The sequence below is a fragment of the Helobdella robusta genome, assembly GCF_000326865.2.
Source record: "Helobdella robusta unplaced genomic scaffold HELROscaffold_32, whole genome shotgun sequence".
Classification (NCBI taxonomy): domain Eukaryota; kingdom Metazoa; phylum Annelida; class Clitellata; order Rhynchobdellida; family Glossiphoniidae; genus Helobdella; species Helobdella robusta.
The window spans coordinates 1,751,267-1,778,645 of record NW_008704589.1 but is presented as its reverse complement, the minus strand read 5'-3'; the positions used below and the strand labels follow the sequence as shown (position 1 = coordinate 1,778,645).

Here is a 27,379-nt window from a genome sequence, read left to right as displayed (position 1 = left end):
ACGTGAAAGAAAATAAAAAATTTTAAAATAAAATGAACGCGTGTAAGTTATATTCTCTCAAAATTCTCACAATTTTAAGAACGCACCAAATGATATGCTTTAGGATAAATAAAATATGCAATAGAAATAAATATTTGTTAATGAGAAAAAAAGACAATTCAATAACTTTTAATCAGTTTACTAATGCTGCTTCAAAAATCACCAATGCATTGATCGTGGCATTGCTCACAAAGTCAAATTCAGAAGGCTACAACTTTGCTACAGAAAAACTCACTTGAAACTGATATGGTTAATTAACATACGTACAATAATAATTATACCAACTGAATAAGAATAAATAACATTATTAATGTATTAAAAATTATTAATAATAAAATGTTTAATGATAAAATATTACAATGAATAAACATTCATAAAAATTTCTTAGAGGGCAAGTTAAGCACGAACAAAAAGATCTCACGTTATCATTATAAAAAGTTGGACATTCAGAAAATGTTCACTATAGCAGGCACAAAATAATTTTTTCCAGCTCATTAACATATTTTTTTGAAATAATGAGTAGAATTAAGATCACATGATGTTTCACTTGAAGAATGGAAATCGAGTAAAAAATTTTAATCAAAATATTTTATAAAAAAAAAAAGAATATCGAACCACAAACATCGTCACCACAGTTGCACTATACAATTGAACGCGCTCGTGTTTACAATTAATTAATATTTAACGGATTGCATATAAAATATAACAAAATATAACATGAAAAAACACATACATGAGTAAGGCATCAAATGCTAATCATTTTGAATACTTTATACTTCAAAAACTCACTAACGAAAATTTTGTATCTAAGCCTCTGTACCTCTAGCTATTATAGGACAAATAACTAACCATTCAAATCAATCAATCAACCATACAGTCAAACAATCAACTATCAATGGAAACTAAGCAATCAATCAGTCGGTCAAAATCAGTTAATCGATCAATCAATTAGAGCCAATTAGTCAATCAATCGATAAAAATCAACCAATCTAAACCAAACCGCTTAAACCATTTTCATAGCTCTGTTGCTTTTGGAGTAAGATCAACCAAATTAACAAACGATAAAAAATTACCATTAACATCATCCACGTCGTTATAATTTCCATTATCTCCGAAGCCTCCATGGGTAACAGGCATCGTAGTATTAGCAAGAGAGGTAGCAGCAGCAGTAAAAATATTCACTGCGTTGGTCTTTGTGGTAGTAACACCACTAGTCAAAGATTGGTCCACTTTTTGAGTATTCATCAGATAATCATCATCTTCGTCATCATCATCATCAGTAGCTTTCTCATCGACTGCGTTATAATAGTTATCACTATCGTCGTCATCATTATTATTAGAAACCCCGTAAACATTTCTAGGGTGAATGTATGATTTTGAACCATGTTTGCCGACATGGAATTTACTTTCCATATCGGAGAAATCGATTAAATTTTTTCCAATATGCTCATCATAACCGCCAGTTTCTTTACCATCATCACCATCATCATTTTCATCACCATCAATATCATCTTCATTTTTACTTTTTCCGATGATTTGGCAATCAACGTTGGTGAGGTTTACAACTTCATTGAAATCATCTACACCGCTAACATTATTATTATTATTATTACTGTCGTTATTGTTATTTTTATTATTTTTGACGTTATTGTGGCTGTTGTGGCTGGCGCTGCTTACGTCATCATCGCTGACGCCATCGGGAATGAACGTCGATAAGATGGAGTGGTCGGAGTCGACTGATTTCGATTTTTCTAGAAACAACCTTCTAGAACGAACATCATTGTCATAATTATTATTGTTATCATTATTACTATTCTTATTATTGTTATTACTATTATTGCTCGATTCATTGCTGTTATTGTTAGCGATGTTAATGTCTTTTTTCTGAGAAGATAGCTTGCTCTTATCTAAAAATAAAGTATAATAATAATAATAAAATGAAGTATATTAATAATAATAATAACAACAATAATAGTAAGATTATCCTTACTTTAATTAAAATATAGTAAAGTAATCAATCATACTTCGAATGAGGATGTATTAAAACAGTTCGGTTATGAAAAGAGGAAATTACTACAGATAATCCGACAAGGGCAGTTAAAGTTTTTTGGACACATCATGCGGAAGGAAAGAATGGAAAATCTAACAACTACTGGAAAGATTGCAGAGAGAAGAGATCGCGGTTAACAACAAATAATGTTCGTGAAGTCCTCTTGTTACTTGTTAAATATCACTACATTTCAACTACTACAAAGTGTTAAAGATCTGGTTTTGTGGAGGTCGATGGTCGCCAATGTCCTGAAAGGATAAGGCACGAGAAAGAAGAATACAAAAGCCTTCAAAGTAAATGCCTTCAGTGAAAAAATTGTTCTGGCATCCAAGAAAATTTAAAAAAATTACTTACAATAAAAATCTAAATATCAACTTTCATCAAAATGCTAAAATAAAAATCCACTTTTAAACTTCCATGACGTTTTCCTCGTCATCATTGGATTGCTTAAACTGTCCTTGGGCAATTCTTTCGGATCAATCAGGCGTGAGGTCGCGTTCGGAAACGACCAATCAAATATGAGATCCTTGTCATCGGCAGCTGAGTAAGAAGAAGAATTCGAATTGAATCATAATAAAAAGTTATAGTAAAATTATGATTCTAACTATTATAATAAAATGAAAATATAATTATCAGTTTAACAACAATTCCAACAACAACAACAGTAATAAAAATGATAATAATAACAATATGAGCAACAGTGAAAACAGAATAAAAAAATATCAATCAATGATGATACTTGAAACAGCTTCAGCAGATAACTCAGCCAGACTTTCTCTTGATAGATACGCACCGCCTCTACCACTACTACTACTCCATCCACCGCAGCTACCACCAATACTGCTGTCGCCGCTACCACTATGGATACCGTTGTTGCTTTGTTTGCTTCGACATACAACCGCATATAGCTGGTTGTATTTGTCGCCCAGTTCTTTTAATTCCTTTAAATTATTTTTTTAAATAATCACATTTTTATGTTTTTTATTGAACTCAATAAAACATTTCAAGAAATTATGAAAACTGACATTGCTGGGAACATTAGATAGGCCAAACATCATGATTTTAAGCAACAAACAACGCGTTAACAAAACAACTGAGAATTTTTTTAAATCTTAAAAAATTTTCAAGATTTTTAAATGTAATGAATGTTTAATAAAAGATAACAAACATCATTTTTGATTTGAAGTTTCAGTTGAGTTGAGAATAAGGCCTCTCTCACCTGCATCAGTTCAGACTGCTGCAACTATAGAACGTTTATAATGAATAAATGAATATTGCAAACAATAATTACAACTGATTATTATCAATTTCATCAAACATTAAAATTCCAATAAAAATGAAACCATGCATTCTACAAGGACTTACATGCTTCACGATTTCCTTGAAGTTCTGGTCACCAGAGTAACAATTATTTAATTTTTTGTTCATCAGCTCAACTTCTTGTTTCAAGTGTGACGTTAGTTCCTCGTTCCTTGTTCACGTGATTTGTGTGGGAATTGCGCGATTGAATGTGAATCATGAGAGAAACGAAGGGTAAACAGAGCAAAATTATTTATACACGTTAGCAGGTCATGCCCTAATCACATAAGTAACAAGATTTAAACCCATAAAAATAATCAAACCTAAACAAAACACTACAGGACAATCCTCAAAAGACATACAAAAGAACCCTTTAAAAAACAGAAACATAAAAGCGATTGAACAAAAACTGCAGTAAAATATATAAACGCAAAGATTTAAACAAACAAAAAAATACAAACATATAAAGAGAATAAACAAACAAAGCGTACAAACAACGAGCATACCTCTCAATAAGTTCCTGAACCCTGTGCCTGCATTGGTGCAGTAGTGAAGTTTGTGCTTTCATTCGTTCAACGAGTGTTGCATGTTCGATGCATTTAACTGTGAACTGTTCGGATAACTTCATCAATTCGCTTTGTATGAAGGCTATCTCCTCTCTGATGATGATGATGATAATAATGTATGTGTGTGTTTGTGTATGTGTGTGTCTAAGTGTGTGTAAAAATAATAAAACTAGTAATACAAACTCGTGTTTCTTCTGCATATCTTGAATATCAGCATGACTGTAGGTGAGTGAGAGTTGAGCAACAAACTTTTCTCTTTCCCTCTTCAGTTCTGTCTCATGAGCTTTCTTCATGGCGTCTAACGCTGTTTTGGAAAGAATATTTCATATTTACTAGTATCAGGAATTGTATCTGTATGTATACATCGTATTAGTATTAATATTAGTAATTGTATATGTATGTACTGATATTGATACAATGATTTAGTATAGACGTGAGAATAGAATAGTATAGAATATTTCGTATTTACTAGTATGAGGAATTGTATCTGTATGTATACATCGTGTTAGTATTAATATTAGTAATTGTATATGTATGTACTGTTATTGATACAATGATTTAGTATAGACGTGTATCTTTTTATATGCATGAGATAGAGAACTTTTTTAACATTGAGTTTTACAGCTACTAGCCAGCTTGGGTTGCAGCAGCTTCCTCCTTAAGAAGCAGTTCCTTTTCCTGTCGCATCTTCTCAAGTTCAACAATTTGTTTCCTTTTCAGATCAGCTATCGTCTGCTGCTGAGATTTTTCCAGGGTGTTGAATCCTCTGTCGTACATTTCCTGGACGAGAGTTGAGGTTGGGATGATGCGGTGATGATGTAACAATTTGCGGTGATGATGCAATCATTCAAATTTCGTATTAAGGTGAATTATGGATGCTTTCGATAAAATGATCAAATTTGGAAAAAACGAAATTTTTTTGAATTTTTTTTTTTGAAAAATCTGTGATAAATCATTATTCGTGTTGGTAATTCTCGTCATTACATTACAACACCACTCGTAGATATATTCATACTATCAGCAAATAAGTCAGCCTCATCATCTTCATCCCCCTTATCCATCAACATCTTACAATCATCCCGACACATGAGTATATTACTAATTTTCATCAATATCATCATCTAAACCAACATTATCCCCATCTTATTTCCATCCAGTTATCAAATTACTCATTCAGTCATCATTTTATCCATCCAATCATCATTTTACTCATCCAATCATCATTATACCCATCCAATCATCATTTTACCCATCCAATCATCACGCACTTTAATCCGATTGACATCCTTCATGTACTTCTTTCTGACGACATCTTCATCCACGGGCAGGTTCATTACCTCGACGTCTGTCAGTCTCTTCATCATCTCATCAATCCTGCTGCTGAGTTCTCTCCTGTGATTGGCTCTCTGCTCCGACAGTTCTTGCTCGTGATTCGTCTAGAATTGTTTGTGGGAAGAGTCAAAATATAATTGGTGATTTAAGAATTGGAGGTGAGAGGAGTTAGGTTTATAAGATTATTTTTAGTATCGGAAGTCAAAAATGAAATAGATAATTTCATAAATTATTATCATTTGCACAATGAAAAAGTAAAAATTTGCATAGTAAAAGTATTTCTTATAAAATGAAAAATTAGAAAAATTAAATGAAAAAAATATACAATTATGTAATCACTACTAACTTGAGCATTTAATAGTTGCTCTTCCAACTGAGAAATTTTGTGTTTCAGCTCTTCAATTTCATCATCCTTATTTTTCAGACTACTATTATCAACGGTAACATAACTCTCAGTTAATTTCTCGTTCTTGACACCACCCAGTGGTTCAACTTTGACATAAACACTCTCATCTCCGTCACTTTCCTCACTATTATTAATATTATAATTATTATTATCATAACCCTCCATTTTAAGCCTCATCTCTCTCTTCTCCAGTAGCAGCCTGTTACTTTTCTTAACTTCGAACTGAATTTTTTTATTCAGTTCAGAGTTTGAAGTTTTTGCTTCCTCCAGACCGATCTCCAGATTTCTGATCTGTCGTTTTAGATTCTGTATGGTGGATTGTAGTTGGGCAACACTGTTGTTGCTGTTGTTGTTGTTGTTGCTGTTGAGAGCGCTGTTTGCATGCTGCTTTTCGATATCATTGTTTTTATTTGCTAGAGTGCTTGAAGTATCTTTAATGATTGTCTCTGGTTTTTTCTCTCCAAGACTCTTCTTAAAGTCAGCAATTTGTTTCTCATAATCTCTGATTAATTTATCCCTACTCAAAATAATTTGTTCATCTTGCTTAGCACTGCCAACCAGCTGAACATTCTCTTCAGAAACTTTTCTTAACTTTTCGTGCATTTGAGCTTTTTCTTTCTCTAGAGATTTCACCTGATCCGTGAGCCCACCTATCTCACACTGCAACTGCATCTTCAACTTTTTGTAATCCGAATTCAATTCAGAGATGGTTGATTGAAAAGTTTCAATCTGATTAATGAGTGTACTGCAGTACTGCTTGGCTTCCAAAAGCTCCTGCTCCAACTCACTACATCTTTCCTTCGACTCACTGGATGCGGTTTCGTTGTTGTAGTTGTTGGTTGTGTTGGCAGCAGTGCTTTTCATCTGGGCATTAAGTGATTGTTGCTCTTCGAGTTGTTGCTTCAGCTTTGCATTTTCCTGTTTGACTGCTTCCAACTCTTCAGCAATATAACCTCTATCTTCCAAATTAAACTCAAGACGTGCATTCAGTTCATCATTTTCAGACTTCAAAGCAGAGAGATCACCTTGCAACTTGGCTAATTCACCATTTTTCATGGAAACATCTTTTTCAAGAAATTTATTTTGTTCAAATAGCTTTTTACTGTTCAGTAACTGAGACTCACTTTCTTTTGAGAGTTTATTGAAATCAGTTTCAAATTTGTTCAGATCGGCAGAGAGAAGGCAAATTTTTGTGTCCTTTTCATTGAGAGCTGTGGTGACTTTGTTCAGTTCGTTCCTCAAGTGCAAGACATCATCGTGCAAGTTTAGAATCGTTTCACTTTTTCGATCTAACTCACTTTTAAGCCAACTGTTTTCTGCTTCACATTTTGTGTTCAACTTTTTCCCACTATCCAGTTCACTCTCCTGACCATTCAAAACTTTTTGCATGCCATCTACCTTGAGTAAAAGTGAATCCCGTTCAAACTTTAAATCATTGTAATATTTGTCATTGAACACGTTTGATGATTCTCTTATCTTCATCTGCAGTTTTGCTATCACTTCATTTTTATCGCCAATATTTTTCAAATATTCGTCAGACTCTGCTCTCAGCTTTGCAATGAGTTTCTCTGATTTCATCAAATCGTTTTTAACACAATCAATTTTTTGCAATAACTCAAGATTTTCAAGATTTTTAAGTTTTGTATTGTTTGAATTTTCGAGAACTTCAGTCTTTAACTTGTTTCTTTCCAACTCAAGATCGACAATTCGTTTGTTGAGGATTTCGTTTTCAACCTTCATCTCCTTGAGAAGTGTGGACGATGTTGGCGGTGATGACGAAGACGATGATGACGTTGCTACATCCACCCTGCTATTCCTTTTGGACCTATCATGATAAATGCTGGAGGCTTGAGTATTTTTTAATTCAGTGCTCGTATCTTTAGCATAAATATTTTCATCATTAACATTGTTATCAGTGACATTATTATCATCTACATTATCAACATTATCATTTACATTATGAAAATTATTATTGCTTTTGATGTTATTGAAATTTATATTCTTATAAAAGGAATTATCTTCTCTAGCATTGATGGCAGCACAAGAAATAACCCCGTAAGCTGATGACGAAACTAGCGTTGATGAGTTCGTATATGATGTTGATGATGATGACGATGACGGTGGTGATGATGATAATGATGACATTGGAGAAGTTGATGGGGAAATCTTGGCGGATGTGCTACTCAAGAGGCTTGAGGAAGAAAAATTATTTCAACGTTATCAACCCCATCATCATCGTCATCTTTAATCATCATCTTTATTTTCATCTTCATCATCCTTATCATCACCATCAACATAATCACATTGTCGTCGTCGTCACCAGCAATATAATAACAATAATAATAATAACAACATATCCTAATGTCAACTATACATACAATAAAGCCAAACATAACTCAATGAATGAAATGTGATAAACTGATGAATGATAACAATATGAAAGAAAACACTTAAACAAACAATCAATTGATAAAATAATGATAATAATAATAATGACAACAATGACAACTATGAAAATAATAATTATTTAATCAGCAGCAATATATAACCTTAGATCATAGAAATACAGATCCATATTAGGGCTTCGGCTTGTATTAATATTTGAGTTAAATTTGTTATCACATTTGTTGTTGTTGTTATTATTATTATTGTTGTTGTTGTTTTCAGTTTTACTGTTGTTGTTGTTATTATCAATGTAATCATCAATATAATGGAACGAATTCCTGTTTTTGTTGTTTTCGTTGTTGCAATTTATACCATAAAAACTGTTGTTGTTGTAACTACATGCAACAATACTTGTAGCATCATTAACGTTATTGCTATCGTTAACGCTGCTGACAACATTGCTAAAACCGTTGTTAATGTTATTAGTGTTATTTGCGTGGTTTTCAATGAGGCTGTTGACAGACGGGTTTTTATTGTTTTCTTTGGAAAACTCCTTAGATTTAAAAATTTGATTAATTAATTAACTGATTGATTAATTAAATTAATTAATTTAATTAACCAAGCAACTAAAATAAACAAGAAAAAATGAGAAAAATATAGTGAAAAATAATTTTTTTTATAAATCAGAAATGCAAGAAGGTTAAAACATACACATCCATTAAGTTAGCAAACTTTAACAACTACTACGTGATTAAAAATATCTATTTTTAAATAAATACAAAATAGTAGATAAGACACTACTACATACAATTAGATTATAGAAACTCTTATACGAATCAGAATAAATCAAATGAATTAATTGGACTATATCGATCCTTAATGATTAGAAAATTTAAAAAAAGGTGGATAACATGCACCAGTCCATATGTGATAGAAAAAAAGGTAAAGTAGCACCATGCTGTGGTATAATAATACATTGAAAGTTGTTACATCACATTTAACAGGTGTGGCTAGATATATATTCATATTTTACCTACTTCGCTATTTTCTAATGAAAAAAAAACTTATTTATTTATTTATTTAGGAGTATATAAAACGCCCTTGCAAACAGCATACACCAAGACAAGGTCTTCTAAACATACGCACACATACATATGCAAACATAAGTACAACCAAATCTCATATAAAAATACACATACACAGACATACACACACGCTTACGTACATACATACACACATTCATTCATTTCATTCATTCATTCACTCACTCACTCACTCATTCATTCATTCATTCATACAAAACATAAAACTCAAAATCTATCAACACAAAAAACGAATAAGTTATAATCGCATAAATTAATTTAAAACTCATAAAATAGCAAACACACGCGCGCGCATGCACGCACACGTACACAAAACACAAGTGCATGATTATTTCGTATTTTGTACTTAGACGTTAAAATTATCATAAAATTTATTATTACATTATAAATTTATATGTATATATAAATAAATAAAAATACTTTATAAGGAGAAACTTCCTTATGACTGACAGGTGATTTGCTGGGACTCGATCGATTAGGTTTACTTTTAATCTTGAGATTATCTAGAAGAATATCGTCCAGGCAAACGTCAATCAAGTTATCCACATTATAAACAACCTCGTGATTGTTGAAGTCAGTGTTTTTGTTCACGTCGTTATTGCTGTTAATGTTATTTTTGAGTGCTTCATTGCTACTGTTAATGCTTTTACTAGGATTACGACTCCGATATTGATTGAATTTACTTTTAGATTGTTGTAGCCAATCAGAGGAGGACCTAACTCCACCGATTGGCCCAGTTTGAGTATTCTTGAAGAAACTCGATGCCAAGGATGACGATATTGTTGTGAATGGCGTTGATGTCATCGGCGAACCAGCCGTTTTAAAATTACCAGCATTACTAGGAGCAGTATCATCGTTGTTGTTGTTGTTGTATAAGTTATTTATCATGTTGTTGTTAAGATATGATAATGGCTTTGCACGATTAACATCCTTTGCGTTATTTCTATTGAAAAGCATTTCGTGGGTGCTCAATTTTTCCGCCTTTCCATTTCTATCATTGTCACTGTGCAACTTGCTACTATAATCATTCGTTTTATATTTCATATTATTATAATAATAATAATAATTATTATTATTATTATTATATTTATTATTTATCTTGTTGAGGTACTGCATCTTAGAGCCTCTGAAATAATTAGATGAAGTTGATATGGATGATAAACGATCCTCATCATCGTCATCCTCACATTCATCATCATTCGTCGAACTATAATAATATTTCTTCTTAAAATTATTATTAATGTTAATATTATTATTATTTTTGTTTTTGTTGTATCTACGAGCAACCAGGGTAATATCATTTGCACTGTTGTTTCTCCTGTAAGCCAGATTGCCTCCATCCATCCTATCCACCACCCTTTCCTTCTCAGCTTTCTTCAATGCATAATTCACATCCTCTTTGTCACTATAATTTTTATAATTTCCATAATTATCGTAACTATAATTTTTTCCTCCACTCCGTCTGCCGGTAGCCATCTTACTAAGACCTCCCCTCGAGCGACCTTGAGAGGCATCGAACGACCTCGACCTTTCTTCCCACATTCGAACAGTCCCCAGGACGATGCCTGTGATGTGCAGCTGGTCCAAGTCGCAGCAGATGGAGTAGCTACGCTGTTTTGATTTGTCATTGTTGGGGTTGTTAGTGTTTTTGAAGTTGTAATTGTTTAGTGAAGATGCAGGAGGCTGCGTTGATGTCGTTGAGGAGAGAGATTTTGTTTTCATCACCAGTTCATCTTCCAGTTGGTCACGCTTTTTGCGATATTTTTGGATTTTTCTACGTGACCTTGACATTCTTATTGAATTATTATTATTGTTGTTGTTGTTGTTGCTGCTGCTGATGCTGTCGTTTACAAATTTGTTGTTACCATGAAAGTTGTCACCGACATTACGATACGATGACATCATCTCGACACAATCTCTGTCACTGACGTTCTGAAAATTTATTCTTGCAAAATAATATTTTCACCTCAAAAAATTCTAAACTTCAGAGCAAACAAGCACTAAACACAACCAAGTACTCTATAACATGTTGGTTGCCGAGTTAGCTCAGTCGGTAAAAGTGCCATATCTCGCGCTGCTATTACGCAATGGTACGGTTCGAATACCGTCTGTCAGAAACTCAAAGACCATCATACGCGTATGACGCGGTGCTTGCACGTGCATACGTAATGTGTACGTGCGTCGTGTGGTGTGCATAGTGTACAGAAATTGAGGTTTAACTACGGGCATAGATACAGAATAACATGTAAGCAGCTCTGTATTTGACAGAACTGGATTATAAAGAATAAGAATGCTGACACGAGCAAATGAGATATACACGTAGAATCAATCACCTTTTATCTCCATAATCAATCACTCTTTACAATTATTCTTCATTCAATTGTGTTTATTTACAACAGTCTTTGTTCCCGCATATTAAAATGATCTAATTATAAACAATGATCTAATTGACCTGACTAATTAATTCCCTAATTAATGAACTTATTAAATGTGAACAGTTACATAATGGTAGTGCATAAATATATCATGCAGAATGAAGAGAACCAACTAATAAAACTAAATGATACTAGAAAAAAGTTAAATGTTAGGATCGTGTTAAATGAATAATTGAAAACTAATTAATAACAATTAATTAATAATTATAATTGCCTAATTAAAAAATAAATGCTAATGTTAATGTTAACAATGTGAGATAGTTAGGGGTTATGCATAACACCGATGATAATAAAAAAAGGAAAGTGATTTTTCTAGCCAAACAAATTATGTAACTGATGTTATAAACTAAAAAACTACCAATTAACCAACTAATTAATTAGTCGCTTAGTAAATCAATCAATTAACTATTCAACCAATTAATCAATCAATCAATCAATCAACCGACTGTAGCATCCAATTGATCTTCATCATCTTCTTCCTCATCTACATCCTCATCTTCCAACGAATCATCTATTGAGGAAAAGAACAAAATGTTTAAGATTGTACAATAATCATCTATTTATTTATTTCCAAACCCATAACAAAAAAAAGAAAGTTACTAAAAAAAGTTAAATATAAGTTTAATAGTTATACGAAAGTATAAAAAATTCAAGGAATTATAAATAAAGTTTTTTATGAAGATTTAAAAATTACGAAAATAAAATATAAAATATTCAAAGATTTATAAATGAAGTCATTGGAGTCAATATTATTTAATGGCAGAGACGTTTCAGTCAACCAGTCAACCGACCAACCAACCAACCAACCAACCAGCCAGCCAATCAAACAATCAATATATTATTAACATATCTTTTAATCAATAATTATTCATATAATTAAATTATTACAAAACAAATACGCAAATAAAATTAAATGAATGTCATTCTGGTGATGGTAATATAAAACCAATGAATATGTTTAAATAAACACTCATTCATGGACTCCTAATCTTTAAATCATTTATTCCTCGCTTCTTATCAACTGCACTGATAAATTTATTTGCTTGTTCATTGATTCATTAATCATTACCATCATTCTTTTAACCTACACTTTTAGGTTGTCTTTTGTGGAATGGTTAATATAAATAAACCACCAAAAATTCAAATTATATTCAATTTATTACTTTTAATATATATCAAAAGAAAAGAAGAAAAAAACACTTACTATGAAAATTAATGAGGCTAACACTTTTCTTTAAACTTTTCGATCCATTACTATCACCTTGTGCCAACCTCATTCTGCTGTTGTTGTTGCTGCTGCTCTGGCTACTAAAGTTGCTGCTGTGGCTGTTGTGGTAGCTACTGTTGTTGCTGCTGCCAATATACTCACCCCTTGTCTTCATTCTTCGCAGCATTTTGTATGGCATACGATTGTTGTTGCTGCTACTGATGTTTGTTGATGATTCATCTAGTTCATCTTGAAAATTATTGTTTAAATTTGTTTTTCTAAATGAGTTTTTCTTTTTTTTGATGAATCAATAATTTATTTAGTTTTGTCAAATTAGTACAAATAAAAAAAGTAAAAACAGACCAAGAATAAAACAATCGTAAAACAAAAATTTAGAAACTCAAGAACAGGACAAACTTGCAGAAGCAGAAAGTCCACTTGTAAATTTTGCAGTTGATGTAGTTTTCGTCGTCGATGCAGTCATCGTTGTTGCTGCTGTTGTTTGTAGCTTCTTAGATAATCCATTCAACATTTTGGAGTAATGCAAAATTGTGGTTGGAGTCGCAAGTGAAGTTGTTGATGACGTCGGTGCCCAGTTGTTTGGGCCGCTAAAATTCCTATCTACGTTGCTGTTTTGGATGTGCTGAAATATTGAATATAACAACAATTACAACAACAACAATTACGACAACAAATAACGTCAATAACAACAACATGAATGTTTTGTTATCGTTAATAATATTATTATTGATGACATTAACAGCATTAATAATGATGGGAGTGTAGTAAAAAAATAACAATAAAACAATCTTCAATGGATTATAAATGAATAAACTGTGTTGATTTAATTAGATAGGAAAGTCTTGAAATGAGTAAATTTAACCCAATATTCTCATTAAAACTTATTCACATAAAATTTCTTCTATAATAAATCAAACAGCTTATAAACTGCACACACACACACAAACACACGCACACACAGACGCACACACACACATACATATATATATTTATTGTTATAAAAAAATAAAAAAGAAATTTTAAAAAATAAATAACAAAAGCAAAATGAAAAAAAATTCATAAAATGCACATACAGGGTAATTTTTATCATATGATAAGCTGTGAGTTATGACAAAATTTCTTTTTGACTTCACTGGTTTCGACTCATTCATCACTTTTTCTAACTTTTTGAACCACCTTTGAAGATTTAAAACAAATGAGTAAATCATGAAAATGTGTTAAACTTATTTGTCATTTTAAGAATTGAAAAAATTTGAATTCATCCTAAAAAGTAAATAGGCAAATTCATCATGAAGATCATACCATCATTATCTCATAAAATCATCTTACCCATGTTATCTGATCAAATTTCTATTTGAAAATAACTATTTATTAAAAATCCTTAAAAACAATAAAACAACCAAATGGATAATTTATCAAAACCATTTTAATCAAACCAACAAAAACACTCTTAAATGGTGGTTTTAAAACCAGAAAAAAAGCTCATTAAAGCATAAACAACAAAGTAAAACAAAACAAGAAAAACTAAAAAAAAATTTCTACAAAACAATAAAAGAAAAATAAATGAAATTTTTCTGCAAGCAAACAAGCACCTGTCAAATTCTTCCTGACAAGACCCTTTAATATAAGTCTTACTGTTGTCATCAGCAACGATGAGCATTGAATGTCGGTGTGTTGTTATCTGCTCGGCGTACTTCAGCTCCTTACATTTATTCATGTCTATGACCCCTTGTGGCACTGTCCCAAACTGATTGCAATATTGCAAGCATATAATTTTAGCACTAATTTTGTCATAACACTTAATGGTTATTACATTAAAATGATGTTATTACATTAAAACTGTCAAAACAAAAAACAATATTTTTTCACAAAATCTAATCTAAGATCTAATTTTTATGGTTCAAAAGTGAATTTAGTATACTAAAACCTACACCACTATCTAAACTTAATCATTTCTGTATTACGACAAAAAATTGTTATATTTCACTATAATTTAACCTATATTTCACTATGATTTAACCAACCCTGAAACAGAACAAAATAAATATCTTACATTCTCATCAACAGAATATGTCAGCTCTCCATCATCATACAGCACAAACAATCTCCTTTGCCATCTCTGAAAAAATAGATGAAAAATTTTATACACTGACTGTAAACATAGCAGGATTAACAGCAAAACAATACACAGATAAAAAAAAATCTTTAACAAAGGTTGAACAAAACATTAGTCATAACAAACTTTAATAAAAACTATTGTAAAACAAATGTTTAATCATTTAAAACAAAATAGAACAATACATAAATAATAAACTTTAGTAAAATGCATCACAAACCACTCACATAGCCAAAGAAAGACATTAAAACTGAAGAAAATTTAACTCAAAACACACAATAAATCTTACACAGTGTTCCAATGCTAATTGTAACACAAAAAAACAACAGCAAAAAAACATCAAATGAATTAACACGGGACATAATATGCAATAATGAAAAAAAAGTATTAAAACAAGCAGTACATCAAACAATTAAACAGGCAAACAAACAAACAAACAAATAAAAAACCTTAGTCCTGTCAAGTGGACTATTAAAGTCAAAACTGTTTGGAGCCACAAAGAGGTAACTGTACATGACAACTTTTCTTGCATTCTATGAAATTGTTTCAAATTGTTTTATAAAATATATTTTGTATTTTTTTATTTATTATTAATCATTGTTATTGCTATTATTGCTGGATATTATTAATTTGTGAAGATAAAAATAAAAATTTAAATGAAAAAATCTAAAGCACATTTGTAATTTTCTTGAAATTTTATTATATAAAAAAGTTAAATTGTTAATGGTTAGTCAGTGAAAAGAGAAAAATACAATAAGAAAAAAGAAAATAAAATGATTAAAAAAAACAAACATAAGACAGCAATACTCACAACCACAGCAGCAACAACAACAAATAAAAACACATAACACATATTTGCGTAAAATATAAAAAAAATAGATATGATCATAAAAGTTTTATAAAAGTTAATAAGAGCCAAGGAAATTATATTTATTCAAATGTCTGTAACATAAAACTTCTTTTGTAGATCTGGTGTACATAAAATTATAAAAGGATTAATAAAAATAAAACCCTCTTGAATTAAATCACACTATAATAATAAAAAGAACCAAAAATAAAAAAGTAATAATATGAAGAATTAAAATAATAAGAATAATAATAAATAACAAGCGAATAATGATGCATAAATTGTCTCATTACTTTAAGCAAGCATGTCTAATATAAGCTATCTAATGACATTACTTGTGAAGATGTGTGTGTGTGTGTGTTTGCTTGTGTGTGTTTGTTTGTACATGTGTGTGTGTGTGTGACAAAAAAAAGTTTAAGTCACTTTTAACATAAATTTTGTAATATCACATGATTCATGATTTGCAAACTTTGATTCTTTCTTTCTCATTCTCATTTAGTGGTCGCGATCGCAAGTTAACACAAATCATTTTATTTATTTTAAGAAATAATCTTTATAATTATCACAAAAGCCACCAAAAATGATCAGCATCAAACAAATCAAATGTGATAAAATATAAAAAAATAAATAGCAGATTTCAATAAAATATACATTTTTTTATAAATCAAATTAAAATAATAAAAAGATTCAATTTTTAAATTATAAAATCAATTACAGTTCTTTACTATAATACAAATTCAAAACTAAAATAAACTAAAACTAAACAATCTCACTTTTGTATTTTCTAGAGCACTGGCCGAGTGTTCTTCTTTAGATTTGAAACAGTTCTGACATTTTAATTTATTGAAAATGTTTGCCTCAAACTTCTTGCAATTGCTCACCACCACAACAGACGTTGTAGTCTTCAAAGTTGTAGAATTATTCATCGTTTCAAAAGTCGGAAATTAAAGTAAAATTATCTTTAAAAATTATTAAAATAATACGTAAATTAATTCATTTTAATATTTCATCCAAATCGATTTTACAATATTAATTTTTAAATATTTATTTTTCGATCTAAAACAAACGAAAAATACGAAAAGTTTCGACAACACCTTTATTGAAACAAAAGTGAACAGGATAACAAAAAAAGTGCTTTCAAAACTTTTAAAACTTCTGCTGAAGTTGTTCATGTGCTTACTGACATCTACAATATCGATCCCCAGAGATCAATGAATTACACGTACAAAACTCTACCTCGCACGGCTATATAGCGGCTATACAGTTATTAATCAGGGAAATTCATCATGAATTATTTATTTTTGTGTCCTGTATAGTTGCTTTGATACTAGAAAATGAGTTAAAGTTTTTAATGGAATATACGCTTCTTAATGCAGCGATTAAACTAGTATTGTTTCGGTTTTTCAGGCCATTATAAAAGTTTAAGGTTGCAAGTAGTTAAAGTATATCGTCGGCTATAATTTTACAATCAGTTATTATGGTTAGTTAAGTGTAACAGTTAGAGATACTGGTGTCACAGAATCCAAACAAAACATCAGCCGAGTAGCGGTTTAAAAACGGATGTGATGCTCAAGATCATTACGCAATATTGAGCGTTAGGCTAACGGTGTGCACGAGCAAGGTAGGGTACATTATGCAATGCAGGTCAGGGATTAAACTGACATGATGTTTAGTTTTTACTGCATACATAGTTTAACAAAACGACATGTTATCGATACAATCCACATATGGCACAATTATTCCGGTATTCGTATATAAGCGAATGAAACATCAATTAAATCCACCATCAAATTTTTGGAATCAGTTGATTGAGCTAAATTTTTAATTCGAACTAATTACTGTGGATATAGTTGATAACTATATCCATTTACGAATGGATAACGCCGTGGCGCCAAGGCTTCAATACGTGCGTAAAAGGGGTAGAAATGCTTTGAATGTCTATATAAAAATGATTTCGGCTGCTATTTTGGATTCTCCAGAGAGAAAATTGATGCTGGGAGAAATATATGACTATATTGAAGCACATTTCTCCCACCAGCTATCGGAAATTTCAAAGAATAAGACGAAAAAAAAGCAATCTCCAAAAAGGGGTGGAAATAAGGCCAGACCTCTTCCATGGAAAAATAGCATTCGTCACAATTTGTCGTCCAATAAATGCTTCATCAAAAGTGGAAGAGCTGAATACGGCAAATGCAATTTTTGGTCCATTCATCCGGACTGCGTAGACGATTTCATGAAAGGAGATTTCAAGCAAAGAAAGCCGATCAAACGGATAAGAAATAGGAAGCAGAAAGAAAAACAAGATAACGAATCTAACCGAAAGGTGCCCACAATGAACTATGCTTATACGGCAAGCAGTAACGAGGATGAAACGATTTCATATGACCAGAGCAATTTCAACTGCAGCGGCTACGACTTTGATCCCAGCTTCGTTAATCATTCAAACGTCGCTTACGCAGGAGCAGATGTCATGAATAATCTCGCACCTCAAATGAACGTGGTTCCGCACCAAGCAGCACAAAACACTTCCAGGGGGGTTGATGAATACAATCCGTCAGCAGTGACAACGTGGAATTTTCAAAAAAACAGGATGCAAAATTTAAATCAAAACCTGCTCGTCACAAACGGCACGTACAACAACAGACAAGGCTCAGTGCAGGCAAGTACAATTTTTAACATAAATTGTAACTCCTTCCAGGCGAATGCAACATATGGGCCCCAAGCTACTTCATTCAGTGCGAACCCAATGAGCGGCGTCGACGTGAACAGAGCATCTCTCAACCAGGCAACGTGCTGCAACAGAGGGTGCTGCAATGTCGACTCCAGTTACACGCAACCGCAGGGAGGCCAATGCAGTAGATACAACGGCGGTACGAATCTTGACGCGTATGCTGGGTGCAGCAGCGGTTGGTCTGCCTGCACCAACTACACTAATCCAAGATACAACGGACAAAATTATTGAGTCGTCAAGTTGTGCTGTTTTAATATGTGATATTTTGTAAGTAGCTTAAGTGCCGACTGGACGGTTTTACATCCATTTTCAAGTGTAAGTATTTGTTTTATTTATTTATTTGTCATGTTAAAATGAAAAAAATTATATCAGCTTAAAAAATTTAATTTAGATTTGAGTAATATGTGATTTATTAGTGATTTTAGCAAATTAACACTTTGACCAAAATCTATAGGGCAGGATTAAGTTGAAGTTTGAAAATATTATTTTAGTATCTAACGTATACTGCCCTGTTTAGGAAATAAATCAATCAATCACAATTAATTTTCAAAATTTAAATTGACAACCAAGCAAAAGTAGTATAATTTTGTTAGCCAAAATGGAATGGTTTACAATGGTGTTCATGATTTATTTAATATTAATTAGTGAATCTAATCTGAATTTAATGTATACAAATGAATGAATAAATGAATAACTAAATGAATTAAATAAAGAAATAAACGTTTAAATAAATAAATGAATGAACAATCATATAATATCGCGAAAAATGTAAATTAAATCGTAAATACAACTCTCTTAATAAGAGCATGAAATAGACATAGTGAGTGGAAAAAACAATTGCAATTCACAAATAACAATGGACTGATCGTAGTAGCGGCGGTGGTCCTTGCGGCAAAACTACCTTTTGATTTTGTCGTTTGTCGTGTCGTCGACGCTAGACAGCAGCTTCTGTTTCGTTTTCTTGCTTATATGTCCCAAGCACGTAACGAGGGATAGTAATTGTTTCGGAGTGTATTCCTAACAAACAAAAAAATAGATTAATTAACCAATTAAATTAAAGTAAATTTCCTAAAATTAAAAGAAATTTCTCGCGTTTTAAACATAAACTTCAATATTTCGCATTACAATTCAAACTACAAAGCATACTTTTCGTTCGGCAATCCACGTTTCCAGCTGATTTTCAGGCAGATAGAAGGCCTTTATGTAACCCTCTACGTAATCTCGGCCTGGTATTGGACTGGAGATGTTGAACAAATTTTTTTTGTGAACAACAAACAATTAAAATGATAATTTTAATCAAGTAATCTAAGTCTGAAGCTTGCGTAAATTTATTTCTCTCTCAATAGAATTTAATCTTCGGTTCGAGCGGTGTTAGATGTACATCACATACACTCATCAAGTTTAAATTGCTTTATCGGAACTTGAGAATAAATTTTCAGAATTTAAAACTGAATTTGAAGACAACGAGATGTTATACCGGAGTGTGGTGAATTTTTCAAATTTGATGAGAAACTGTTGGTAGTCTAGCATCATCAGCGCTCTGCCTTCGTTGGTGCATTTCTTCGCTGCTGAGAACCTTAAAAATGTATATATATATATATATATATATATATATATATATATATATATATATATATATATATATATAATTAATTCTGGATTAAAGTTGTCTTAATTGAGCAAAAAATAGAAATAAGAATGTTTGCAGAAATAAAGTAAAGGCGTATTCGAGACGAACCCTTCCACGAGAGTTTGATTGCACACCCTGGACACCTGCTCCCACAAGCAGTCATTCACTGGAGTTGGAATTGGGAATGACTTGGAAAATTCGGACAGCTTCAATTGGAATTTTTTTATTTCCTGCATAATTAAACATAAAAACTAATAGTCTAGACCAGAATGTGCTGAATCACATTTATAAACATTTTCATTCTAGCTCTTCTCAAATGTCCAACAACAAACTTTTGAATAAAAATAAAAGTTGCAAACGTTGAGCATAGCGTCGACGTATGTTGAATGCTGCGACATAATCTCCTTGATATCCCACCTGACCTGTGTGACCATCATGTCCAAGCAGACGTCAAGTTTCAATGAATCAAACACAACTGGATAGTAGATAGGCCGGCGTATGTCACTCACTATGTTCATCGTCTGCACGTTCGTTCATTTCACTTTCATCATCGTCGTAATCGTTATCATCGTCCTTATCATCAGTTACAACATTACAAACGTCATCGAAGAAATGTTGTTTCAATAAAATTTAGACTTGTTATTAAACGCGATCTCGGACGCATGCATTTGTTGGAAATGCACTTTATTTAATACACATTTAAAAAAAGTTATCAATTTCAAACAGACATGAAGAAAATACTGCTCAAGAAATCCCTTCTTCTCTATTGGGAGAGCTTCGTAGAGGTAGGGCTTTAAAGCTTTGAACTGTTCTGACATGAATATTCTATTGGAAACAATATTACGTATCGTAATCACATATAAATACATCGTCACATACACAAATCACCACATATATCATTACACGCACACACACATCACCACATACACACACACATCATCTCACACACACACCACACACAGACAATATATCTTCACAAAACTAACAAGGACTCTGTAGCAACAATCCTCGACCTAAGACCAAACAAATCATCAGCCGAATCGAGTCTTATCAGTGAAGAGAGATGCACCAACTCTATCCTGGCACGTCTGCCACTGCTTGTACTTGATCTACTTGCACCATGGCCAGTACTAACAGGCGTACCCTGATGTGTGCTACTTGTACTGCCGATGTTGTCTGCAGTGGCGTCGTTAACGTTCTTAGGCGTGAATTCTATGCCATTGACTACAATGTTGTCGTTTTGTTTGTGTTGGATCAACTCCATGTCTATGAGACGTATGCAGGCTTTTAGTTTAGGAGTCAAGAGATTCGCTGGAGCCTGGGAGCATGAAACGAACTTATGGGCAATTTTGAATGTACACTAAAGATGGATACGTAGATACGTGTTTTTATTATTGCATAGATGGAATGATAAAAATTGGATAATGATGGATCAAAATGAATCTGAACTGAAAACAACGAAAGTACAATGATATGAAATTATATATGAAACTATATAATAAATAAGTAGATGATATAGATAGATGGATGGATGGATGGATGGATGGATGGATGGATAGATAGATAGATAGACAGACAGACAAACAGACAGACAGACAGACAGACAGACAGACAGAAAGACTGACAGTTAAAAACAGGTAGATAGAAAATTAGAGAAAAAAATATGTAAATAAAAATATAAATCTAGTCACCTTTTCTGCATCACAGCTAAAAAATGTGTAAATCTGTTGAGAAAAAAAACATTTAAAAACCAGATTAAACGATAGCAGCATAAGTAACAATGAAAATTTAAGAAAACATAACATTAAAATAATACGGAAATTAAAATTATTAAACAATAAAAATCAATAAAAACCAACAGATATTAAATAATAATTGAAGAGATGCGTCATACAGACGATGACGTCATAGGAAATGGATTGTAGGGCGTATAACATTTGCATGTATCGACCTGGTGGTGGTATGACGTTTTTCTATTATAATTTTTTGTGTGAATTATATTTATAAACTATAATTACGAATCTATAAATGCACAGTGTAGTTAACTAACAATATTATTAAGCAACGTGCATAAAAAAGTCTAAAAAAAAAATTCAAATTTTAAAAACTTCATTAAATTTTTCCCCATCAAATAAAAATTAGCAGATAATTTAAAAAATATTTTAAAAAAACCACGAAGAAAAAAAGTTAGTAGCAGTGCACCAACCAACCAATCAGCCAGTCAACCAACCAACCAGCCAGCTAGCCAACCAGCCAATCAACCAAAAAACCAACCAGCCAACCAAACAACCAGCCAACCAAACAACCAGCTAGCCAGCCAATCAACCAAACAATCAGCCAGTTAGCCAACCAACCAGCCAGCCAACCAACCAACCAAACAATCTGCATATAGTGAGGGCCGTGTTTGTAATAAGTGGACATAGAGGATTGATTTTCGGCAGAACGGGTGACTTTGGTACTGGAAGGTCTCTGGAGTGAAAAGTGGAATCAATTTAAATTTTAATACAAAGAGTGAATTTAATTTAAAACCAATTGTAAAATAAAATTTAATAATAATTACACCTCAGGAATTTCTAAACTTGAGAACAACAAACACTAACACAAGCAAGTACCCGATCGTTGGTTTTATTGATTTACACACAGTTAGAGATAAAATCATCTCATTGTATAGCGTATAGTAGTAGATTTTAAAATCTAAATTATATGTAAGCTAAATTTTATTAAAATATTAATTAAACTGAAAGACAAAACAAAAAATTCAAATGAAATTAATGATGGACAAAACGATCAACAACATTAAAAAACACTAACAGAAAACAATAAAGTTTAAAAATTTGCATAAAATTCAGAGAAAAAAAATTTGGTTTTTGAAAAAATGGACATACCCAGTGCCTTCATGAACAAACTGCTGCTTCAACTCGTCGGGCACATCATCATCACTGTCTGATGTGGTTCCATCTTTTTGCAGGTGGTTGTTGTGAAGAAGCTGGCTCTCCATGCTTCCTACTCTCTGTCAAGTGATCATGTGATTTTGTGTCATGTGACCCTGACCATGCGATTATCGTCACCACCCACCAACCATCATCATTACCATCATCATAGTCATCATCACCGTCATCACCATCATAATCATCACCTTCTCATCTTCCTCCATCACGTCCTCGTTACTATCCTCATCGAGCTGAATATCAAACGGACTTCCGGTTTCGCAATACTTAACAAATGAATTCTGCAGGAGAGAATTACCATCGTTACCAGTACTACCACCACCACCAGCAGTACTGTTGTTGTTGCTGTTGTAGGAGTTAGTAACGGATGAAGCAACGACAACGATGTTGTTATTGTTGTTGTCGTTTTTAATGCTACTGCTGTTGATGTTGTATGGGGTGGATGTGAGTGAGAAAGAAGCTGGAGTGCTTGAAACGTAGGAGAGGTTAGGTACGATTTGAAAGCTGGCGTTTGTTGGAATGTTGGAGGTTGACGTGTTGGAAATTTTGAAAAACTTGAACTCCTGTAGGATGGCGATCAATCCAGGTGAGATTACATTCCATATACTTCCATGCATAAAATTAGGTGGCAGTAAACAATAGCTTTGCAAACAAAACTGTAAGTAAGTGTTTTGCAAAATCAAATGTCAAATGGCGTCTAACTGCTCTGATTTGTTGAAGATTATCAAAACACCTCAGTAGAGCGAATTTACATGTTTACATACATAGCCTTGATATCATCTTTATCACACACACAGACACACACAGACACACACACACACACAAACACGCACACACAAAAACTTACGTGTAACATGAAGATGTTGAAACCACATTTAACAGGGCAGACCTCCCAGCCTTCATTGTGCATGAACATGCGGAGTTCTTCCAAACGAGATTGATGGTAGGTTCTTTGGTCGGTTGAACAAATGGATGAACGAAAGAACAAACGAACGAATAAATAAATGAATGTATGTATGAATGAATGAATGAATCATTATAATATAAAAAACATTTAGAAAACAATGACCACAAAACTTCATGAAATTATCCAACTTATGCTTATGAGCTCAAAACAATACATTCTATAAAATGCATTGAATAAATTTCTACCCATTTTTTTTTATAAACAAAGATATGTAACGCTGATATTTATTCAAAAAAGTTTCAAAAGTACATCCCTAAGTTCCCTAATTTACCTAAAATAGTTGATACTCTGTTTGCGCATTGATTCATTGAGACCCTCTGAGTGACTGGAGCAAAACTCATCACCCACTTTCATTAACCTTGATAACAATAAAACTAATTATAATAATAATAGTTGTAATAATAAATAATAATAATTGTAATAATAAATAATAATAATAAATAATAATAATAACAAATGAGCAAATGAAAACAACCAATAATAATAGCACAACGAACATATGTTTTCATGAAAATTTTTTAAAAACTAGTAGCACAAAATTGAATAACTCCTTTAATTATATAAATATTTAATTATTTAATAATAATAATAATTTAATAACAATAATTAATGAGATAACGAAATAACTTATAGGACCTGTTAGTAACATCGAGAACTCTGATGAAGACGTCATACTTAAAGTGGCTCAAATCAATGGCAAGTAAGTAGGTCTTTACCTTTATAGTATAATAACAATATAAATAATAATTATAATTATAAATAATAAACATAAGTAAAAATAATAATTATAATTATATTAAAAGACTTTCAATATTGCTGTCGTAATGATGATGCGAATGTGGAATTGTTCATTGCAAGGGCTCTGCTGCAATGGAAATGCATGTAACCACTGCAGCGTAACAAATTAGGCAAACAAAACTTTGATAACTTTTTTAAAGAAAACTACTACTACTACTACTACTACTGTTACTACTACTATTATTACCACTGCTGCTACTACTGCTAGTTCTATTACTGCAGTAGTTGCTGCAGTAGCTGCAAACCTTCTGCTGTATTTCTCCCCATAATCTCGTCTTTCCGACCTCCAGCTTGTTTCTAATGTACTGAATGCTCGAGATATCCAACTGCATGATGTTATCCGTACTGCTGTTATTGATGCTGCTGATGCTGCTGCTGTTGTTGTTGTCGCTACTACCGTACAAAGACGGAAGTAACGTTGTTGTGGCCGATGTCGTCGTCACATTGTTGTGGTTGCTGGCTCCAGGTGTCGGCTTGGCTGGCGAGGCAGCTGTTTGGATAGTCCATATAATAGTCTTTATAATAATAAAGGTGTTCTAAACTTGTTGGAATGACAATATTCAACGCCATAACTATTCACATTATAATATTTGTAGGCTGATAAAAGTTTTCAAAAAATTCGCAATCCCTTTAAAAAACAACGTTTATAATGCTGATGATAACAACAATTACAATAAAATTGACCAAAAACATTAGTCGGAAAATAATAGCAGACCTCTAAGAAGAAAGACCTCCTCATTGTCATGTTTGATGTGCCAGTCGAGAGTCTTCTTGTAGCAGAGGGCAACCTGCCAGAGAGCCTTGCACAGATCAATCAAACAGGGCATGAAGACCTCCGATTTGATAAACTGTTTGTAGTAGTTGTTTGTTTGTCGTTTTTTTTTGTTTTTTTGTTGTTGTTTGTTGTGTTTGACCTTGTAGATTTCAAAAAATGTAATCATCGGTTATAAATTCTGATGCTGATTATGAATGAAGTTGTTGTTAACATAACATGTAGCAACAACAACAACAAAATCAAACAAAAACAACAACAAAATCCCAAAAATCCCAACAAACAACAACAAAATCCAAACAACAACAACAACAACAACAGAAACAACAAAGACACAAACTTGACACAAGTCAGTGAATTGTTTCTTCTGGAACGATCCATCTCCCTTGCCAGAGCACAACTCAACATAGCCAAGGACCTTATTGAATGCTATGTTGTGTATGCAACTCATGTAATGCATGTGTAACTGGTCTGACGCAACCTGCGCCAATAATAATTAATTAATATTAAATAAAGAATTAATAATTGTAATAATCATAATAATATAATATAATAATATAATAATAATAACCTGGGTTTTTCCAAGAAGCCTATAGGCCTGTTGTATTCTTGAATAATATGAATTGTCAAATCTGCAATAAAAAAAATAAAATAAATTGAGAGAGAGAGAGAGAGAGAAACAGAGAGAGAGAGAGAGAGAGAGAAACAGAGAGAGAGAGAGAGAAAGAAAGTAAAAGAGAGAGAGAGTGAGAAACAGAGAGAGAGAGAGAGAGAAACAGAGAGAGAGAAAACGAAAAAATAGAGAGGAGGTAGAAAGGAGAGTTAAACATGTGAGCAGATATAAATAAAAATAGAGCTGTTTAGGAGTGAATTAAAGAAATAAATAAATAATTAACTATAAATATGATTATATCATATTATAAAAAATTATAATTTAAAATATTTTAAATTAAAATAATAAAAACGAGTAAAACCTTTGGCATGTTTTAGATAGGGCGACGTCTAGTGCCTCATCTATCATCTCTAACTTGTCTTGTAGTTTACTGTTTAACTCACTGTACAACAAAACATGAACATTAATAAAATAAATATACATTAAATAAAAAACAATACGAATTTACCAATTCAGCCAAAAGAGACACAAACAAACCTTAAAATGTCAAAAATATTCACTACACAGTAAGTATTTAGCATAAAATACCATTATTAAAATGATCCTTATTTACAATAGTCATACAATTTTCAACATTTACCATTATCACATTAAAATTCATCATTTTAACTCATCACTAATCATTATCATTTAGCACTATCCTATTCATCATTGTTATCATTTTAGCTTATCACCAAATTTATAATTTAAAATAAGGCAAAATTGAAATATAAGTACTGATGATTCATCATTTAGTAGCAAGAACATTTCAAGTGTTAAAGTGAATCTCTAATCAGTGTGTATGTATGTATGTATGTATGTATGTATGTGTGTGTGTGTGTATGTATGTATGTATGTATGTATGTATGTATGTATGTATGTATGTATGTATGTATGTATGTATGTATGTATGTATGTATGTATGTATGTATGTATGTATGTATGTATGTATGTATGTATGTATGTATGTATGTATGTATGTATGTATGTATGTATGTATGTATGTATGTATTCATGCATGTATGTAGTATGTATGTATGTTTGTTTGTTTGTATTTTTTTTATTCTAATGCAAT

At 32.0% G+C, this 27,379-nt stretch overlaps 5 protein-coding genes across 5 annotated transcripts in view; 1 reads left to right on the top strand and 4 right to left on the bottom strand.

Annotated features, from left to right (window-relative positions):
• Positions 1–50: 50 nt before the first annotated feature.
• HELRODRAFT_192390 (hypothetical protein) lies at positions 51–4,672 on the bottom strand. The gene is made up of 9 exons (XM_009022618.1): positions 4,587–4,672; positions 4,138–4,258; positions 3,895–4,047; positions 3,455–3,560; positions 3,258–3,332; positions 2,829–3,030; positions 2,495–2,629; positions 1,356–1,946; positions 51–585 (listed from the first exon to the last, which is right to left on the bottom strand). The coding sequence occupies exons 1-9, from the start codon at positions 4,639–4,641 to the stop codon at positions 500–502; spliced, it is 1,524 nt and encodes a 507-aa protein (XP_009020866.1). The 5' UTR covers positions 4,642–4,672; the 3' UTR covers positions 51–499.
• On the bottom strand, positions 4,582–11,085 carry HELRODRAFT_175183 (hypothetical protein; the record flags this gene model as incomplete). Its single annotated transcript, XM_009022617.1, has 5 exons — positions 4,582–4,734; positions 5,223–5,390; positions 5,633–7,764; positions 8,489–8,630; positions 9,631–11,085. 5 exons carry the CDS (start codon positions 11,083–11,085, stop codon positions 4,582–4,584), a joined length of 4,050 nt encoding a protein of 1,349 aa, XP_009020865.1.
• A 2,129-nt stretch (positions 11,086–13,214) lies between these two features.
• On the bottom strand, positions 13,215–16,732 carry HELRODRAFT_175182 (hypothetical protein; the record flags this gene model as incomplete). Its single annotated transcript, XM_009022616.1, has 5 exons — positions 13,215–13,314; positions 14,436–14,641; positions 14,897–14,962; positions 15,409–15,492; positions 16,580–16,732. The coding sequence occupies 5 exons, from the start codon at positions 16,730–16,732 to the stop codon at positions 13,215–13,217; spliced, it is 609 nt and encodes a 202-aa protein (XP_009020864.1).
• Positions 16,733–17,679: 947 nt separating this feature from the next.
• Positions 17,680–18,084, top strand: HELRODRAFT_82341 (hypothetical protein; the record flags this gene model as incomplete). The annotated part of the gene is made up of 1 exon (XM_009022615.1): positions 17,680–18,084. A coding segment is annotated over one exon (405 nt), but the record flags the coding sequence as incomplete, so codon positions are not given.
• Positions 18,085–19,434: 1,350 nt separating this feature from the next.
• HELRODRAFT_82402 (hypothetical protein) overlaps positions 19,435–27,379 on the bottom strand; it is a gene marked incomplete at both ends in the record, with an annotated part of 10,002 nt that continues 2,057 nt past the window's right edge. Inside the window, 21 exons of the mRNA XM_009022614.1 lie at positions 19,435–19,554; positions 19,684–19,774; positions 20,015–20,113; positions 20,276–20,397; positions 20,527–20,688; positions 20,896–20,992; positions 21,154–21,379; positions 22,023–22,118; positions 22,542–22,636; positions 23,053–23,159; positions 23,325–23,381; positions 23,592–23,678; positions 23,963–24,065; positions 24,354–24,440; positions 24,719–24,798; positions 25,126–25,192; positions 25,298–25,353; positions 25,612–25,728; positions 25,993–26,133; positions 26,224–26,284; positions 26,627–26,707. Of these exons, the coding sequence (XP_009020862.1) occupies positions 19,435–19,554; positions 19,684–19,774; positions 20,015–20,113; positions 20,276–20,397; positions 20,527–20,688; positions 20,896–20,992; positions 21,154–21,379; positions 22,023–22,118; positions 22,542–22,636; positions 23,053–23,159; positions 23,325–23,381; positions 23,592–23,678; positions 23,963–24,065; positions 24,354–24,440; positions 24,719–24,798; positions 25,126–25,192; positions 25,298–25,353; positions 25,612–25,728; positions 25,993–26,133; positions 26,224–26,284; positions 26,627–26,707 (2,152 nt within the window). The remainder of the gene's footprint in view (positions 19,555–19,683; positions 19,775–20,014; positions 20,114–20,275; positions 20,398–20,526; positions 20,689–20,895; positions 20,993–21,153; positions 21,380–22,022; positions 22,119–22,541; positions 22,637–23,052; positions 23,160–23,324; positions 23,382–23,591; positions 23,679–23,962; positions 24,066–24,353; positions 24,441–24,718; positions 24,799–25,125; positions 25,193–25,297; positions 25,354–25,611; positions 25,729–25,992; positions 26,134–26,223; positions 26,285–26,626; positions 26,708–27,379) is intronic.

Excerpts from the sequence above, each read along its gene's own strand:
- HELRODRAFT_192390 (XM_009022618.1), bottom strand. The coding sequence starts at position 4,641 with ATGCGACAGGAAAAGGAACTGCTTCTTAAGGAGGAAGCTGCTGCAACC. Across the intron at positions 3,333-3,454 it reads TCAAGGAAATCGTGAAGCAT|TTGCAGCAGTCTGAACTGAT; the intron begins GTAAGTCCTTGT and ends AACGTTCTATAG. Across the intron at positions 1,947-2,494 it reads AACGTCATGGAAGTTTAAAA|ATAAGAGCAAGCTATCTTCT; the intron begins GTGGATTTTTAT and ends CTTTATTTTTAG.